General features: G+C 40.3%; 1 protein-coding gene across 2 annotated transcripts in view; it reads right to left on the bottom strand.

The window, feature by feature from the left end:
- Nucleotides 1-5,875: 5,875 nt before the first annotated feature.
- Nucleotides 5,876-20,675, bottom strand: part of BAG4 (BAG cochaperone 4) — a 30,572-nt gene continuing 15,772 nt past the window's right edge. For both annotated transcript variants that reach the window (XM_015104605.4, XM_042241424.2), the window contains exons 2-5: nucleotides 20,220-20,327; nucleotides 14,160-14,414; nucleotides 13,504-13,758; nucleotides 5,876-12,756 (exon numbers count right to left, since the gene is read on the bottom strand). In XM_015104605.4, the coding sequence (XP_014960091.2) occupies nucleotides 12,271-12,756; nucleotides 13,504-13,758; nucleotides 14,160-14,414; nucleotides 20,220-20,327 (1,104 nt within the window). In that variant the 3' untranslated portion in view covers nucleotides 5,876-12,270. The remainder of the gene's footprint in view (nucleotides 12,757-13,503; nucleotides 13,759-14,159; nucleotides 14,415-20,219; nucleotides 20,328-20,675) is intronic.

Genomic DNA, 20,675 nt, shown 5'->3' with positions numbered 1-20,675 from the left:
GCGAGAGGTGGATGGACTCGCGCGAGATGTTATCCTCGGAACCCGCTGGAAGTCGGCGCGCGGGACCAGTGGGTGTTGCGTGCGGCGTGACCTCCGCTCCGAAGCCGCCTGCGGGTTCTCCGCATTAGGCAAGGGAAGTCTTTGGAAGGAAGGAACGCGGCCTGAGGCGTTACGGGTGGAAAGCCAAGTCTCGGTGAAAGCAAGGTTCTTCGAGCAAGGATAAACAAGCCCAGCCTCTTCACTTTATAGAGAGGAGGACAGACGTCCTGGCCCCCGTGGTACCCCGGCTGACCTGCTAATGGCCAGGATGGTGCGAGGACGCTGGCATGCCACCCACTGCTGAAAAGTTGGGCAGGGAGCTGGCAGCAGCTGCGGCTACCCAGACCTTCGCTTCTGGGTGCTGAGAACACATACCATTGGCATTTGCAAGGGGAAGATCTCTGGGGCTTTGCCCTTCTCCCTGGCGTTTATTAGGATTTCGAGGCTGCCAAAAAGGTATGTTTAAAAGATGTTGAGGTGAGCTTGGCAGGATTCAGAAGCCGCAAGGGAGGTTGGAGGTGATATTTTTGTCTAAACAAGATGACATGACTGAGGTCAAGAGTTTAAATGAATTTCCTAAGTAGTAGAGCTGCCCAGATCTCCTGAGGATTTAGTTTTCTGCAAGACCTCAGTTCCTTTGGGCTACAATACTTTTCTGTTTCCTAACTAAATTATAGGGCAAGGGTTTGGGGGATGTTTGTCAGTCTTATTTCTTCAAAAGGGAGAAAAGGGAAACTAAAACAAATTTTTGTAACATATTCTCTTACGGTTTAAGCCACACACAATTATCCACAAGTTTACTTATACCTTCTCAAATTTATAACACCTGAATAGCTTCAGTTCTCTGCAGAGGATGAAGAAAGCCAGTTACTAGGATGCTGTTAGATGACTAATGTAACTAATAACAGTAGCTAGCTTTTACTGAGCTCTTAACCATGTTCTAGGTACAGTTGTAAGCATTTTACAAGTATAATCCCATTTAATTCTCACAGCAACAGGGTGTTGTAGGTTATCCCTATTTGCAGAGGTGGTTAACATGCTACCAGCAAGTGATGGAGCCAGTACTAAAAACACATGCTGTGTCATCTGAGCCTGCACCTAAGTAACTTAACCTAAAATCACAGGTAAGTGATAGAATTGGAACTTGAGTTCCAAGATCCTCTTTCTCCAAATCCCTGATGCAGCCTACCAGGTGTTCTCAGCTGTGGGGGGAGGCTCTCAGTACCCTCTATACTGTAACTGTTGAGAACCCTAGACAGGGTCTATCATGATTCAGTGTACTACATGTTACGACAGAAATTTAAACACTTAATTTATTTGAAAATAAGAATCCATTTTATGTAAATATTTTTGTGGGAAAATATTTTCCAGATTTTTTATCAGAGAAAAGAATATTGCTTTCATTTTTGTAAATTTCTTTAATGTCTGGCTTAATAGAAACCCATTGGATTCTTGTATTTGCCTCTGCATTCAACCTGTTATTAATACAACTTTAGTTTTGGCTGAACTACAATATATGAAGAAAATGCAGGCTCACTGAACTGTGTAGATGGAGAAGTCTAATAGCCTTTTGAGATAAATTGTGGGATATTCTAATACTACACTAAAATTCAACAAATGGTAGCTCCTTAAAAGTTAGTTGCCACGGGGATAATCCAGAGAGATGATATGGGGTGGGAGGTGGGAGGGGGGTTCAGGATTGGGAACTCATGTACACCCGTGGCGGATTCATGTCAATGTATGGCAAAACCAATACGGTATTGTAAAGTAAAGTAGAGTAAAAATAAATATTAAAAAAAAGTTTGTTGCAGTGTGGGATCTGAAAACTATTAGTGAATTTTTGTTCTCTGATACATTAAAACCCATTGGTTTATTCTGTACTTTAAATGGATCTTTTACTCTTGCATGATTGATGACATCATGCATTGATTTGGAAAACAGTTCACTGAGCTATGCAGTCTTTCAAATGTTAACAATTTTTAACTACCACCAATCTAATTAGAAAAGCATTTTAAGTATTAGGAAGCGTCAAGCTCAAAGAAGATGTTTTCCAAAATTCCTTTTTCTTTAAAGGTCTGATTTCATCAGTAGCAACAAATACTGTCAGTTGTGTAAAGTTCTGCCAAATACCTAAATCTGCATAGCCACAGTTTGTGTGTTATTTGTACTTTCAAATAAAAATGATGTTCCATGATAAAAAGCAGCTAGTTATCAAGTCCAATATGTTAGTTTCATGTGCTTTTTCCTCACAAGACCAGCTGCAGTATTGTGACTTACAGGAAAAACATATATTGGTCATTCAGATGTGTGAAAGTGAAAAGTCGCGCAGTTGTGTCTGACTCTTTGTGATAGTCCATGGAATTCTCCAGGCCAGAATACTGGAGTGAGCAGTCTTTCCCTTCTCCAGGGGATCTTCCCAACCCAGGGATCAAACCCAGGTCTCCCATTGCAGGTGGATTCTTGACCAGCTGAGCCAAAAGGGAAGCCCAATACTGGAGTGGGTAGCCTATCCCTTCTCCAGGGGATCTTCCCAACTGGGGTCTCCTGCATCACAGGCGGATTCTTTACCAACTGACCTATCAGGGAAGCCCCATTCAGATGAATGTATATATTCAATTCACAATTCCTAGCTCACAGCTCTCCAAACCTTTGGACTTTCCTGAGCTATAAAAGCAGTGGGATAATATTTGAACTCTCGTCCTCAGGTCCTAAAAATACCTCAGGGAAAGTGACTCTGAGACAGAAAGAGGGGGAGCTGCTTCTCTGGAGAATCAACCATGTGATTGGAGGGTGGGAACTTTCAGTCCCAACGCCCAACCTCTGGTGGAGGGCAGAGGGGTTGAAAGTTGAATTAGTTGCCAATGACTTAGTCATGCCTTTGCAATGAAGCCTCACTAAAAATCCAGAGGCCAGGGTTCAAAGAGTTTCCAGGTTGGAGAACACCTGTGGAGATTAGGGGGACCCATGCACCTGAGAGGGCATGGAAGCCCCTGCCCCCTTCCACCAGGCCATGCCCTATCTCTCATACCCTATGTATAAACTGGATTTTCCTGGGATTTGTGAGCTGTCCTGGCAAATTCATTGACGCTGAGGAACAAGTCATGGGAACCTCTGATTTCCAGCCAGTTGGTCAGAAGCACAGGTAATGACCTAGATGTGTGACTGGCACCTGGAGTGGAGGATGGTCCTGTGGGGCTGAACCCTTCACATGTGGAATCTGATTCTGTACCCGGTAGACAGCTTCAGAAGTGACTTGAATTCTTGGACACCCTGCTAGGGGTTCAAGAATTGCTTGTTGGTGTGGGAAGGTCTCAACATACACAGTTGAAATTGGGTCTGGAAATCCTTTCTCACCAGCATAGTTCAGCCTGCAGAACTGTTTCTTGCATCCTAACCATTTTGTCATATAGAATGTCAAAAAGGTGTGAATTCAAGGGTTAAGAGTTAATAAAATTAATAACTTACTCTTCATGAAGTATGGAGAAGGCGATCGCACCCCACTCCAGTACTCTTGCCTGGAAAATCCCATGGATGGAGGAGCCTGGTAGGCTGCAGCCCATGGGGTCGCAAAGAGTCAGACACGACTGAGCAACTTCACTTTCACTTTTCACTTTCATGCACTGGAGAAGGAAATGGCAACCCACTCCAGTGTTCTTCCCTGGAGAATCCCAGGGACGGGGGAGCCACCAGGCTGCTGGTGGGCTGCCGTCTTTGGGGTCGCACAGAGTCGGACACGACTGAAGCGACTTAGCAGCAGCAGCAGCATGAAGTATATTTTTAAGTGAAACTGGCTTTTTTTTTTAACAGATGCATGACAGTGGACAATACAATGACCAATGGCACAATTTGTTTCCACTGCCTTAATTCCTGGAAAGGCACCAGGAATTTTACCCACCACTGATTTTCCATCAACAGAGCAAATGGCAGCAACACAGCAAAAAAGGCAAATCGTGTCCTGGTACTATTAGGAAAACAGTTTTCATCCTGTGACTCTTAAAGGGATCTCTAAGACTGCCAGCCTCCATGGACCACCCTTTGAAAACTATACAACAATTAAATGTGCCTAATCTCGGGCTTGGAATAAGAATACCTACCCTGAAGGAGTTCACAGTCTCAATAGGAGAGATAAGCAGGTAAATACATCTTATCCAGTGCTGTAACACAAACTAGATACACCAGTAGTTACAAAAGAGGGAGTAATCAAATGCCCAGGCATACCTCTAAAAGTTCTCACTGTAGGTCTTCAGTGGGATTCAGAAATCTGCATTTTAAACAAGCCCTTTAGGTGATTTGGAAGCATAGGAGAAGGCAGTGGCACCCCACTCCAGTACTCTTGCCTGGAAAATCCCATGGACGGAAGAGCCTGGTAGGGTGCAGTCCATGGGGTTGCTCAGTCAGACACAACAGAGCGACTTCACTTTCGCTTTTCACTTTCATGCATTGGAGAAGGAAATGGCAACCCACTCCACTGCTCTTGCCTGGAGAATCCCAGGGACGGGGGAGCCTGGTGGGCTGCCGTTTATGGGGTCACACAGAGTTGGACACGACTGAAGCAACTTGGCGGCAGCAGCAGCAGATCATAACACAAAGTATAAAATAAATAAATATGGGTCCATTCAGGTATAAAGAAATACATAAATGGGAGACAATGAACAAATATACCTTGCAGGGAGAGTCTAAGAATTAACCAATAAGTACTCTGAATGAGTTGGAGGATAACTACCCACCCCCAAATGTATAACTGCATACGGGGACTTTCTTCCAAAGAATACAGCTTGGAAGCGGCGGTGGGGGTGGCGCAGAAAGACTGTAGTGGAGAAACCTGACAGGCTCTACCTGAGCCAGGTGATGACAGTTAAGATCAACAGGATAAGCTACATCGATAATACAGCCATTTGATATCTGATGAGAAAGGGCACTCACCTCTGTGGTCTTCCTCCCCAAAACACAAGCCCCAGTGTGATCAGGAGAAAAACATCAGACAAGATAAATCCCAGTTGAGGGGCATTCTATGAAACATCCGACCTGCACTCCTCAAGACCATACAGGTCATCAAAAACAAGGAAAGTCACAGGGGTTCTCCGGTGGGCTGGTGGCTATCCACCCAAACCCGGATTCAATCCCTGATCAAGGAATTGAGATTCCACACGTCTCACAGTGAGGCCAAAACAAGGAAATTCTGAGAAACTGTCATGGCCAAGAGGCTCCTAAGGAGATATGATGACTCAATGTAATACAGTATCATAGGTGGGATCCAGGAAGAGGAAAACAGTGTTAGGTAAAAACAAAGGAAATCTGGATAAAGTATAGACTTTAGTCAATAAGAATGTATCAGTACCAATCCGTTAGTTGTGACAAATATACAACACTAATTTAACATGTTAATACTGGGTGTAGTGTATGTTGGATCTCTGTATATCATAATTCCTCTATAAATCTAAACTATTCTAAAGTAAGAAATTTATTAAAATAAATAATAGAAAATGAGCAAAAGACACACAGGGACATTTTTACAGAAGAGGATATACAACTGACGAATAAGCACAAGAAGAGGTTCAACATCGTTAACCATTAAGGAAATGCAAGTTAAAAGCACAATGAGATATCATTACACACTGATCAGAACGGTCAAAATAAAAAAAAGTGACACCACCAAATGCTGGCAAGCATACAGAGAAACTCCGTCACTGCTGGTGGGAATGCAAATGGTACAACCTCACTTTTAGGAAAGTCTGGTAGTCTCCTAAAAAATTAAACATGCACGTATCGTATGACCCAGAACGGCACTCCTGGGCATTTACCCCAAAGAAATGAAAACCATGTCCACACAAAAACCTGTGCATGAACGTACGTAGCAGCTTTATTCATAATAGCCCCAAACTGAAACCACCCAGATATCCTTCCACAGGTGAAGGTTGACCAAAGGTACATCCATATCACAAACTACTAATTAGCAATAAAAAAGAACTACAGATACAGGAAAACAACTTGGATGAATGTCAAGAGAATTTTGCTGAGTGGGCAAAAACCCCAATCTCTAATGATCACATACCATACAATTCTATTTCTGTAACGTTCTCAAAATGACAAAATTCAGAAATGGAGAACAGATTTATGATTGCCAAGGATTTAGTGTGGAGGGAAAGGGAAAGCAGGGGTGGCTGTGAAAGGTCAACAGGAGGAACAGCGGTGGCGGCGGGACTGTTCTGCATCTTGTTCCGTATCAATGTCCACATCCTGGTGGTGACGTGGCAGTGAAGTTTTGTGAGATGTTACCATTAGAAGAAACTGGGTAAGGGGCACAGGAAAGCTCTGCATGGTTTCAGAAAACCATCTGTGAACTAACAAATTACCTCAGAACAAAAACTTTGATTAAAAAGATACAATATAGGGCATCCCCTGGCAGTCCAGTGGTAGGACTCCACACTTGCATTGCTGAGGGCTGGGCTTCAGTCCCTGGGGGGGACTAAGATTTCCACAAGCTGCTCAGCACGGCCAAAAAATAAAGAAAGAATATGATACAGTTGGCACCCCTATCCATGAGTTCCACATTCACGGATGCAGCCAACCATGGGTTGACAATATTTGGAAAGAAAGGAAAAAAATTCAGTCAAGTTCCAAAAAGCAAACACTTGAATTTGCCACACATCCAGCAACTATTTACATAGCATTTACATTGTATTTACAACTATTTACATAGCATTTACATTGTATTAAGTATTATAACTAATCTAGAGGTGATTTGAAGTATGTGGGAGGATAAACCTAGGTTTTATGCAAATACTACACCATTTTTATATAAGAGACTTGAGCATCCATGGTTTTTGTACTGGAACCAATCCCCCACCCATACTGAGGGATGGGACTGTATCCCTAATTATTCTGGATTTCAGAAAAACAGTTATTTTTAGTATCATTATGTCCCATGCAATATGTGGCACACACTGATACTAAAAGATGAGTTGTTGTTTATCTGAAATTCAAATTTAACTGAGAGTCCTATTATTTTATCTGACAACACTACCGTTGGCATTCTACCAGGGTAACGTGTATACTGTAAAATAAAGAACATTTAAGAGTTGGCTAGAGCAAATGTGCTCTGATCTCAGAAACCCCTAAATCCTCCCTTCTCAGTAGCTGGCGTCTCCTCTGCTCACATTTTGTACTGTGTGCTAACCGTCCACCACTTGTGATGAGAAGAGCCACATAGAGTGTAAAACCCTCCTTTCTCCACAGAGAAGTAAAAATTATCCAGATAGTCCTTCCTTCTCAATTTCCATTTAAAACAGATATTCTTTCTAAGAAAAAGCATGAAAAAATAATTAAACAGAATAGTCATGAAGCATTTTCTAGAAGCAATTTTGAGTCTCCAGTAGAACAATAATGGTCTCCAGTATAAAAACACAACCAAGAACTAACAGACATCTGAAAAAAAACTCTAACATGAAAAAGATGGCAATCTAAAAAGAAAGGGAAAAGCAATTTGTAGGAAATTCATTATTCAAGATGAAACAAATATCAAGAAATTACCATTAATGTTCTCAGAGATATAAGATGCTACACCCACAAACAAGAGCAGAATCACATAGAGAACAAAAAATTCCTAGAAACTAAAAATATGGTAAATAGAAATGTAAAATTCAGTGGTGAGTTGGAAGATAAAGGTGAGTAAATCTCCCACAAAGACAGCAAAAAGGCAGAAAACTGAAGTGAAAAGTCAAAGAACCAGGCTAAGAAATCCATAACAGAAACAGCAAGAATTCTACAAAGAGGTAATGGAAATGAGGGTAGCAGAGGGGGAAGAGAAATAAAAAACCCGAGAAAATATTATAGGACTTAAGGGCAGGTGTCTCCAGAAGGAATTATGCCCAGGAAAATGGACAAAAACAGACCCACACCGATGTTATACTGCTAGGAAATTTCAGAGGGGACAAAAATAGCCTACAAGCTACCAAAAAAAAAACACCAAGTTTTAAACAAAGGATCATGAAAACACATTTTCAAATATGCAAGCTATTTTAAAAATTATTTCCTATACACCTTTTATTCAGAAAGCTACTGGAGAACAGGCTTGACCAAAATGAGGGAACACACTAAGAAAGACATAGATTGCATGAAAAAAAGAATCCAGCAGGAGAGGTGGAGAGAATCCCCAGGATAAACAGAAGATACCAGAATGTAAGTATGCACCAAGAACACAGCCATTCTCCCATCAGAGGGCCCCCAGAGCACAGCTTCTTCAGGAGCCTGAAATTGACCAAATATATCTAAGCATCTTAAGAGAAGATTTAGACAAATGATGGTGGGTTTGAGGTCAAATTAGTGATAAGTACATCAGCAAACCAAGTAAGACAAACGATTCATTCCAGGGAAATTCATTCATTCACAATTCCAGGAGTTGTGCAGGAAAAGTAACCAGTTTACCACATGAAAAAGCTCTAGTCAGCATTACATAGTATAGTAACGAACAACAGAACTACCATATAAGTGGCTGGAGAAACTGGAAGGAGGAGGGCTGCAATGTGTATATCGCACAGGCAGAGACCTGACCAGCATCTTCTACAATAGAAAACAAGAAGAAACAGCCTAAAATTGACAAAGGAAGAGGGAGAAATACAACTGTGTTATTAAAAACACTGGGACTTCCCTGGTGGTCCAGTGGTTAGGACCACACTTTCCACCACTGGGGGCCGCAGAATCATCATTCCCTGGTCGGGGAACTAACATCCCACAAGCTGCACAGTGCAGCCAAAATTTTTTTTAAAGGTCAAAAAAACATGGAGAGAATTTTTTTTAAAAACTCAATTGAAAGTGGTTACTTTTGTAGAAGGAAAAATGAAAGTATGACAGAGAGCTCCTTTTCATAAACTTTAAATTGCTAGCTTCTATAGAATTATTTGAGTCTTTAAACTCATAACTTTTTTTAAAAAGAAAAAAAAGATGAAAACTCCAGTCATCAAGTACCATCCCCCCAAAAACTTCAATGCCAATTTAATCTATATTCTTCAACTTAAAAATCTTCCTACCTCTAACGGTATTACATTAACCAGCTAAAAATCAGTTTTAAAAGCCCTATTTTTCAAAGCATTTGGAAGAATGCCCCACCAAGAATGTAGAGACTAGTCCATGACACTGATACTTCATCAGGACTTACTTGTGTAAATGTTTATACTGGCGTTTGTATTTGCAACAATAGTGGTTATTATAAAAAAGAGATAGTTGTGTTTAACATGCCAGATTTGGGTAACTTTATTCAAGATTTTCACAAAAATTATCCTCAAAGTAATATTAAACTTGGACACTTTTTAAAAGTCCAGATCTGAAATATCAAAAACATTCTGAATTCAGTCTGGAGTGAATACTAAGTCAAGAACTGAATCAAATCCACACAAAAAAATGGACACCAATTTTCCTTAAGTTCACTGTATTTTCTGGAAGAGGTTGCCAATTTAGTTTTCCTTTCCTTGACAGTGGCATTTAGAATCATTTTAACATGGCTTACATCTCTAAGTTCTAAGTCTGTACTTATCCTGAATATCTTATTATAATTAAAACTATAAATCCAAAAGCAATAGCCCTCCCTTAAGAAGGAATCCATTAATAAATGTAGAAGGACTTCAAGAAACAAAGTCACACTGGAACCTCACAGTGGTAATCGACACAAGCAAGATCTGCCAATGGACTAAAAAATGAGTAGGCTGAAGTTTAAGCAGAAATGGGGCATTTGCATAGCTCACATTATCTCCAGCAAACAGCCACTACAAAGGAAAACACAGTAAGTTTACAGTAGTGATTCCTAGACACCGCCTTAGGTAGTGGCTAAGGTTAGTAACACCAGAAATACATCACCGCATCAGGGGTCATAGATACACTGTCACAGATCAGAGGGCACTATGATGACATGACAACGAAATTCAAGGCAGGATCCTGGACTGGATCCTGAAACAGAGAAACGGCATTAGTGAAAAGACTAAGAAAATCTCTACTTTCCAAAACTCTACTTTAGTTAATAATACTATTAACTAAAGTATTGTATCAAGGCTAATTTCTTAACTTGACAAATGTTGTACAGTTATGTAAGATGTTAATATAAAGGGATTATTAGTGAAGAGTATACAGAAACTGCTGTTTTTACAACTCTTCAGGAGGTCTAAAATTATCTAAAATATTTTTTTAAATAACTGTTAAAAAACACACACGTCTGTGTATATAAATAAATCAAGACTTCAGGGAAACTGCTATCATGGGCACTCAGTTAAAAAATAGTGTTCTTGCCTGTATCAGTCATTGTCTCACTGGTTTATGAGCTTTAAGGTTCTCCCCCTTCTAATATTTGTTTCAACTTTTTTCTTAAAAAAGCCTTTTTTTAAACATTTCTATATTAGGCCAAAAATAAAAATCCTTGAATAAAATTGGCACCATATTATCTCGTAAAATCACTCATATCAACCTAAGACCAGTCACTATTTTTACTCTAATTGTTCTCATCATATGTTTGTATTGGTTTTGTTTTTTTTTTTAATAAGGAGAGAAAATGGCTGAAAGATTTGTTTTCTTATTAATAGGCCTGGCAGTCAAGAGGGGAAAAAAACACTATCACTTGGATATCTTATTAAGAAACAGCAGTTTTTCCAATAACATATTATATACTGGAACTCACTTCAGATGTAAAAAGTAAGTTATCTACCTAAGTCTCTTCTACACGATAGCTTAGAGCTACCCAAGCAAAGGGCTTTCCTGGTGGCTCAGGAGTAAAGAATCCTCCTGCAAATGCAAGAGACGTGGATTTGATCCCTGGGTCGAGAAGATTCCCTGGAGAAGGAAACAGCAACCCACTCCAGTATTCTTGCCTGGAGAATCCCATGGACAGAGGAGCCTGGCGGGCTACAGTGCATGAGGTCACAAAGGAGTCGGACATGACTGAGTGACTAAACCACCACCCAGGCAAATCCAGCTAAGACCTTTTCAGTATCCCTTTCTTAACTCTGGCTCTGAAGTGACTGTGTTTACGGGTGGTAAACATCTTTTTTATATAACAGGCAATATGTCTACACAATTTATTCTAGGGAAACAAAGCTAACCATCACATCTGCCTTTAAAAGAACATAATTTCCCACTCTGGCTGTGGCTGATTCAGTCCCAGCATGAATCCTCTTTTACCCTCTGTATATCTTACTGTACACTGAGCAGATAAACCGAGCTGAAGTCCACTCATAGGGATCTTGACAGTGAAGCTACTATTTTAGATGGAGAATAGCATTCCCAAATGGTTGTGCCTATTGCTTTTGCAGTGACTGTTTCTCCTCGGCATGGTGTTTTTATTTGTGTTCATCACACTGCTCTGTATGGAAGTAGCTGTAGTAAAAAGATAATGAAGTGTCGGGGGGGTGGGGGTGGATTTCTAAGTGGAGCTTCATCCAAATACAATGAAGAAAGCAAAAAAAGAATATGCCCACATTTTCATTCCTATAGCCATGCCATTTCCAAATTAACCTTCTGATAGTAACAAGAAAAATAGAAGTGGTAAAACTCTTAACCTGATAATCTGTACAAAAGAGGAGACAATCTACCTCAGAAACTCATTACACGGTGCAATATATTCAAGTGGTAAAAGGGTACAAATTATCCAGAACTGCCATACTATCTGGCTGTCAGTACAGTCTCTTGAGTAATTATATTAAACATATTACTACAAAATATACCAAGAAGTAGAGAATCATACTATATTTGTGAACTGCAAATAACAAAACAAAACAGAGGTCCAAGGGGGCTAAAGTCCAAGCTGTAATTTACACACAAAGTGTATGGTGAAAGCAGTTACCATGTACAAAAATGTGACAAGTTATCCAGATGTTTTAAAAAAACAGAGCCTGTCCAAAGAACATCCAGTCTTATCCTGTAGGTTTCTGAGGAGCCTGTTACATAAGGTGAATTCCCCTCCTGCTGATAAGAAGCAGCTTGCCGAGGACACCCATGTATTTCTTACTGGGCGAGTCTACTTGGCAATACCGATAACCGGAGAGCTCTCTCTTACATTCACTGGTCTGAAAACAACTCATAACCCAACTGTTCTTCCGAGTCCTTTACCAGTTTTTCAAGCTTTCTATCAAAGGAAAGTTGGAATGTATTGCTTCTTGTTGTCAACAGGCATTTCAAAAAGAGGGTAATGAACCAAAATCAAGAGTTCTTTGGTCGAGTTAGTAACAGGCTTCCCCTTTGTTCTAAATCCCTTCATAATCCCTTTTTTTCCAATTTTTCCAGTATGGCCTGGATTTTACAAACCGCCTCTTTCCTGGCCTGCCGGACGGAGTCCTGGCCCCCAGTTTCAACTGAATCCAGTTCCAGGAGTTCCTTGGTTAGCATCTCTTCCAGAAGCCAGTAGGCTTTGTCTGTCTTTTTTCCTACGAACTCTTCTACTTCTTGCTCAAGATACTGGACCTTCTCCAGCACATGTATGATTTTTTTAATGCTTGGGGGAGTCCCTTCATCTGAAGATAAACACTCTTCAGCAAGATGATTACCCTGGTCTTGAGTGCTGGGATGTTCGTGGGTGGCATTACCGTACAGATGAGGCTCAGCACTATACTGGACCTGGGAATCCAAAAGCTCCGAACTGTCATCATTCACCAATCCCGAGGACTCGTACTGATGGACACTACATGGAAAGTTGTGCTGGCTCATGCCCTGGTCTGGTTGGCTGTAGGTGTAGGAGGAGTCCTTGGAGTGGGAGAGCAGAGAGGGGAGAAAAGCTGTTTTAATGGGAATCCATCAGCATCAGATTTGTTAGCCCCCATCTTCCACCTGACCAGGAAGGTACATGAAAAGATTCCCCACCAATAAAACTGGACAGCCCTCTTTAATAATCATTTGAGGAAAATACAGCTCTGAAAAGATAAAAGGCAGAGAATTCCTGAGTATACAGGCTGGAATCTACCCTGAGGTAGGTCTTCATCATGAACACCTCATAATCTATCTTTATCACCTCACAATCTGACCAGTGACTTAATAAATGGGAATCAGATAGTCTGTTCCCCTTGAGAGAGAAAACCTGAAGACAAATCTTAAAAAGGAACCTGGCCACAGGCAAATGATGTTCAAGTATACAGTTTAATAAAACCATGCTATTTCTCATTGGTTTTGTCTTCTGTCTGGAGATGGAGGTAACAAAATATAACCTTTGATTTTAACATTCAGATAGTATTACAACTAATAAGAAAATGAGCACTTTCCTGTCTTTAAAAAAAGAGGAAATGAACCTAAAACTGCTCTAAAATATAGTCTATTTAAAAAAAAAAAAAAAAAAGAAGAAGGAGGGGGGACTAGACTACATAAAGTTGTAGGTGGTGGCCAACAGCTTTTTGAAACTAGTCCCTCCATTTAAACACAGGCCAATGCGGAGAAATCCCATATTGTGCTCTCTCGATCACCAAACACTGAAAGAACAAGGTTCAGCAGGCCTCCTACCTTAGGCTGTGGGGGTGGCGGTGAAGGAGGTGGCTGAGGAGAGCCACTGGTAGGCCACGATGAAGTGCTCTCATTCATGTAGAGACTCCCCGGTGGTCCTGAGGGCGCAGCTGAAGGCCAGGGGTACCGGGTTCCCATTCCATAAGCACCTGGAGGCGCCCATGAGTCCTCCTGGGGTCGTACGGGTGGTCCTGGTTGTGGAACACTACGATTACCATCCCCATAAGGGTAATGGGGTACGCTCATTCCAGGGTTCTGGGTTGAGAGGAAGGAAATATGCTGGTCATTGCTTAAAAAACACTTAAAGAAGTAATGAAAATATTCTAGTGTAAACAGATCCTGAGCTGCCTCCTCTCCGCTTAACAGAGTATACTTTAGCTGCTACAGGGTTAAACTGGGGTGTTTCTAAACAGTTGCAATACCTTCTCCAAGCCTACAAAAGCTTGGTTCCAAAGATATCAGGGGCAGGTCTGGTGACCGTCAAGCTCAGAAGGAATAGGGCCTAAACTTTAACAGCACAGAACTCCCTGGGAAGTGAACAGAAATTCCTAAAATATTTAAAAATATAAACCCTACCTCTTGAAGTGAACAGAGAAATAAACCTGGTACCATTCATTAACAGTTAAAAACTAAAAAGACAGCAGAAGAGTGCTCACCTGTGAAGCAGGATATCCCGGAACCTGCCCCCTAAGAGGGGGCGCTTCAGTCTGGCAGTCCTGCTGGGGGTACATCCAACGGGAGACCGGGGTTGGGCTGTTGCCAGGTGAACGGTAAGTGCTTGGAAGCTCTGTGGAGTAATTGGTCTGAGCATACCCGGGGGTGTAATAGGCCCCAGGGTATGAGGCAGTAGTTGTCCCTGGGCCAGTGGGGTATGGGGGGCCGTATCCCCCATTTGTGTAAGAATTCAAACTCTGGAAAAAGCAAAGTTGGGAGAAAAGAGATGAATGAGTACAAGAGCTGAAATGCCCTCACTTTGAGAACTTTGGGAAGAAAGGAGATGAGTAACTAATGAAAGTATCAACTACCTAAGCGACCCTTTAAAGGTGTTCTTATATTATTATTGTATATATATATTAAACTCAGATTATCACTTTAGAGTCCGTGTCATAACAATAGGAAGGTATATTGTGATGAAAGATGAAGTAATGGCCTTAGAGCAGTGCTTTTCAACCTTTTTCATAAGAACGCCTGACAATTACACCTAATGGGAGGGAGCTTGTCCCCACACACTGGAAAAGGGGCTTTGGGAAACCCGGGAGAATGGCTAAAGAGAGAAGAAAAGGACCCTGATACAACAGAAAGAAAAAAAGACCACAGAGATAGACGGAGCCCTGCCACAGGCTTTGTGTTTACTCTCTCTACTTTTTCAAGCAGGAAAATGGAAATCATGAACTTATTCTGCAGGGTTATTGTAAAAATTAAATGAGATGACATATATAAAGTGCTCAGTACAGTGTCTGGTACATGGTATGCTCAATAACTGATAATTTTCATAATACCATTGTTGTTAGTATAATTGTGTGGCAAGGCCAGAAAATGAACCTGATCTGACTCCAAGCCTGTGTTTTTTGTACTGTCTCACTCTGCTTCCCAAATTACAGCAGACAGCGACAAATTCCTCACATACTGCTTCCTGCATCAGCTATCCAGACTAGTATTGATACCTAGAATCCTCAGTTTAGTAATCCAAATAAGACTAAAGCTAAACTTTAAACGATTACCTTCAGGTTTTCCATTACTTTCTACTCTACCTTGTAAGATGGTAAAAATAAAATCAACTTTACCTGGACTCATCCTTCTAAAACTAGACAGTCTTTCCCATTTTAGGTAGAAGAATAAGAAAAGAAGCTTATGATAATAAAATAGACTTATTGTGGTGACCATGTGATAATGTATACAAATATCGAATCATTATTGGATACATCTGAAATGAATGCTAAATGTCAATCATACCTCAAAAGAGAATCCTGATACCTTCTACAGTTGTTAATGATTAAAGAAAATGAAATTTAAATCTGATTCCAAATCTACCACATCAAAAAGAGGGACAGGCACTTCCCTGGCGGTCCCATGGTTAAGCCTCACATTCCCAACTCAGGGGGCACGGATTCAATCCTAGGTGGGGGAACTAAGACCCCTCCTGGGCTGCAGGACACACTCCCCCCCCGCCCCCCCAAAAATAAAGTCCCTTATACAACATACACAGCTGAAGATGATTTTTTTTTTTAATGTGACTTTTTGTACTATTATTCAACTTCTAGAAATTCTTCCTAAGGAAATGATTCAACTAGAGAACAAGTTATAAGCATGGACTTGTTCATCAGAGCATGATTCACCATCATGCAGTATTGAAAGCAACCTACATGTCCTGTACTGATGGAATGATTAGGTCAGTTACAGCCTATTCATTTGGAGAAGGCAATGGCACCCCACTCCAGTACTCTTGCCTGGAAAATCCCATGGACGGAGGAGCCTGGTAGGCTGCAGTCCATGGGGTCCCTCAGAGTTGGACACGACTGAGTGACTTCCCTTTCACTTTTCACTTTCAGGCATTGGAGAAGGAAATGGCAACCCACTCCAGTGTTCTTGCCTGGAGAATTCCAGGGATGGGGGAGCCTGGCGGGCTGCCATCTATGGGGTCCCACAGAGTCAAACACAACTGAAGCGACTTAGCAACAGCAGTAGCAGGCTATTCATTGAAAGAATTTCATTCTGTCTTAAAATTCACTGTAGAACTGACCAGACACCTGTTAACATTACAGAATTATTTTTAGTGTTTATTTCTTTAAGCTTTAATAATGGCATTGTGGTAATATTTTTAAAATGTCCCTGTATATTAAAGATACATACTGAAGTATTTACAAGAGAAATAATGTGATATTTGGAATTTTCTTCAAAGCACAGTAAGGACATGGATGAAACATGAGGGCCATGTATTGATGACACTTGCTGAAGCTGAGTAAGGGGTACATGGGAGATCACTGTACTATCCCATTACTTTAGATTATGTTTGAAAATTTCCTTCCTATTAAAAAAAAGAATTCCTGTTATTTCACCCTGTAACAAGTACATATGATAACCAAAAAGTAATATTAAAAAGTATATGTAAAATAAGTTTAAAACTAGATAAATATAACAGGGAGAAGGCTGAAAACAAATTTACCAAAATATGGAAATATTATGATGACAGAGTTAGTGGCTTTTCTCTCTTTTATTTCCCAAGTATTTAGTAATAAAGTTGTATTATTTTTATAGAAAAAAATTATGCTATTAAAAATGTCACAAAATCCCAAGTATGTCTAGAAACTGGTGGGCTGCACAGACCATAGCTACTTCCATCTAGTCCAATTTTTTCATAAAGGGAAACTTGTATCTAAAGACAGCAAGCTGGGATTTGAAACCTGTCAGCTGATATGGCAACAGATAAAATCTGAAACTGATCCACTAGAAGGAGAATTAAACAAAACCTCTGACAGTCATTGAATTTCTGTAGACGTCTCATTCTGGATTCCAGAAGAAATCAAGAGACTGGAACTCTTAAAACTCAAAACATATTCCAAGTGCTGCTTCTATTCTAGAGGTAAATGTAAATATGACTCAGCATTTGAAAGTCAAAATACCATCACACCATATGGTGTCTCACTGCAAGCTGAAGATTATCCAGGAGGAAATACTTCTTCCAAAAGTTGGTTTTACAATTGATGGACTGCTTATAGATGTAGAACCCAAAGGGGAGAAAAGTGGCCAGGTCTCTCACCCAGAAAGTGATAACACTGTTAATGGATTCCCTTTCCATTTGGTAATATATGGCTATCAACAGCAAACAGACCCAATCCAAGTGGGAAAAATTACTTTTCCATTAGCAACACCACGATTCCTCCTGTTATGGTTATCTTGAAAAACATGGAAAGCTTCACCACAAAAGGACTCCGAGCCTTCATAATTATCAGCAGTCAACATCACCTTGAGTTTCTCCTGACACTTGCTTTTGGAATTCCCCAGTTCATCATCATCCACTGGTCATTTCCTCATGCAGCATCTCTACTTACAGAACTAGTCCAATTTTTGTCTCACAGGAGCTCCAAACCACGGTACTTAATAAGCTGTATTTGACAACCCAGTTCTCCTTTAAATTAAATGAAAAGGTTATTACAGGTTCTGAACAAAGTCCTTCTGTATCATGATTTCTCAATTCAGAACATTTAGAATGAAGAGGACTTCAGTTGTCTTTCTTTGAGCATTTCTATTCCCAGGTACTCGGCGTTCTGTGGTGAAATCTTCCAGAAGTCAGGAGACTTATCTTCATCAGAAAATCAATGTGAAAACATCCGTCTTTCATCCTTTAGATATGTGGGAAAGCAGCTTTAGAAAAACAAGTTGCATCTGTGACCAATGAGAGGATTTTAAACAAACAACAACAACAAAAAACCACCACAGGGACTTCCTTGGTGGCCCAGTGGTTAAGACTCTGTGCTTCGGCACAGAGTTTGATCCCCAGTCAGGCAAAGGAACCAAAAACCCCACCACAATCATTACTAGAAAACCTGTGTGTTCACCATACTTTTCCTAAGTACCCTCTGGGTCAATAGATCAGAGCTACAACATGCATGATTACAACAATCAGAGTCAGAAGAACATGTATTAGCCTTGCAATCCTTACAGACCATGACTAAGCATGACCTAATGATCACAGTTCAGAGGTGTTTCAGAGGTTTTACTTCTGAAGAGTAGGTTGGCAGCAGAGAAAATAAAGAAGTTCTTGGCTCTCTAATCACTGTGAAAAGTAATTTGGCTATATTAAATAAAGATGTATATACCCAAACCCACCAATTCCACACAGTAGGGAAATGCTTGTCTCGTATGTTGTACAATAGAAAAGGGAAAAACAATGCTGAGTTTAAAAAAAGCAAGCTGCAAGAGAATGCTAGGATGAAACACTTCTATCAAGTTTAAAAACTTGATAAGGTTTTAAAAGAAAATGTTTTTAAAATGTTAAATTGTACTATAAAAATGCATATACAGGTAGTAAAAGCATAGAAACACATATAAGACATAAATATAACTAACCTCAGCTTCAGTCCCTGATTGGGGAACCAAGATCCTGCAAGCCACGTGCCGTCACACACAAAACCTTTTTTTAAATGGGCAGGGGATCTGAATAGACACTTTCCCAAAGAAGACATACAAGATGACCTGCAGGTACATTAAAAGGTGCTCAACATCCCTAATCATCGGGAAAATGCAAATCAAAACCACAGGGACACACCACCTCACACCTATTAGAATGGCTATTCTCAAAAAGACAATTAAGTACTGGATGAGGATGCTGAGAAAAGGAAACCCTTGTGTACTGTTGATGGGAAGGTAAACTGGTACAGCCACTATGGAAAACAGTATGGAGATGCCTCAAAAAACTAAAATCAGAACTACCGTATGATCCAGCAATTCCATTTCTGGGAATATGTTCAAAGGGAACAAAAACACCAACTTAAAAAATTATCTGTACCCCTATGTTCACTGCAGCATTATTTAAATAGCCAAGACACAGAAACACCCTAAATGTCCAGCAGCGGATGAATGAATGAAAAAAAAGTGAGACAGATATATACACACACAATGGAGTATTATTCAAGCAAAAAACCAAGGAAATCTTGCCACTGGGACAACATGGATAGACCTTGAAGGTGTTAAGTTAAATGTGATACACAGACAAATACTATGTGATCTCATTAATATGTAAAATCTAAAAAACAAACAAACAAACAAAAAAAGCCAACTCACAGATACAGAGAACAGACTGGTGGTTCCAGAGGTGGAGCAGTGGGTTGGTGCTCAAAAGGTACACACTTCCAGTTATAAAATAAATAAACCACAGAACGCAATGTGTACTCTAGCAACTATAGTTAGATATTGCATTGCAAATTTAAAAACTGACGGGGAGAGTTTATCTCAAAAGTTTTCATCACAGAGGCTTTCCTGGTGGCTCAGTGGTAAAGAATCTGCCTGGCCCTGCAGGGGACATGGGTTTGATCCCTGATCCGGGAAGATCCCACATGCAACAGGGCAACTAAGCCCCGGCGCCACAACTACTGAGCCCGTGCTCTAGAGCCCAGAAACTACAACTACTGAAGCCCTCGAAGCCTAGAGTTTGTTCACTGAAACAGAAACCACTGCAATGAGAAGCCCGCGTGCCACACACAACTAGAGAACAGACCCCGCTCTCCACAATTAGAGAAAGCCTGCATAGCAAGGCAGACCCGGCTGCAGCCAAAAACAATACATTAGCAACTTCTTTTATCACAAGAAAACAAAAATTTGTAACTATGTATGGTGACAGATGTTAACTAGACTTACATGAGGATCATTTTAGAAAGTATACAAATACTGAATCTTTACATTATATACCTAAAATTAATATAACATTATATGTCCATTACATCTCCATAAAATAACAAATCATTAAAAATAGGTACATTTTGTGTTTGTTGTTTCCAGGTCCTGAGAAATAATCTCTCATGCGTCAAGCCACTTCTGCCTTACATAGTATCTGCCTAGATATTTCCCTACCTCTGAGTTAAAAATGTTAAAATGATTAAGATAGACTCCATTACATAACAAAACCCCACACATCTTTACTATAAAATCTCCACAGGTTCTGAAAATAAATCAGATCATTAAGAAAAAATTCAGAAAGTCTTATCAATTTCAGATCATACCTGGCTTTGCATTTCCGGTCTTACAGGGTATGTACTTGGGTAAGGAGCCCGAGGTCGGGCAGCAGAATTCCAATAGTTAGAATTGTAACTAGGATATGGTGGCTGCTCCTAAGGGAAAAAAAGGAAAGTAAATTCACTTTTACTAACATCCTTACATCATTCTGAAAAGCTGATATAGAGGCAGGTGTAAGCATGGAAAAAGTCAAGAAACAAAAAGCAATGGGACCCCACTCTAAAATCACTTGTTATTAAAACTGATGCAGCTACATGGTAAACTGCATGTCCAAGAACAAAGCAGTTATTAACTATTCTTGTGTATTATGCCAAGTATATTCAATAACAAATGATATATCTACTATGTCCAGACAATTAGCAAAACCAGAGACATTCAATTCCTTTACCCCTCTCCAATCCCTAACCCATCACTACTAATTTAATGAGTGCAGCCCAATTAGT

The sequence above is a fragment of the Ovis aries genome, chromosome 26 (genome assembly GCF_016772045.2).
Source record: "Ovis aries strain OAR_USU_Benz2616 breed Rambouillet chromosome 26, ARS-UI_Ramb_v3.0, whole genome shotgun sequence".
Lineage (NCBI taxonomy): Eukaryota > Metazoa > Chordata > Mammalia > Artiodactyla > Bovidae > Ovis > Ovis aries.
Note: the sequence above shows the minus strand (reverse complement) of the source record. Positions and strands in the feature narration are given on the sequence as shown.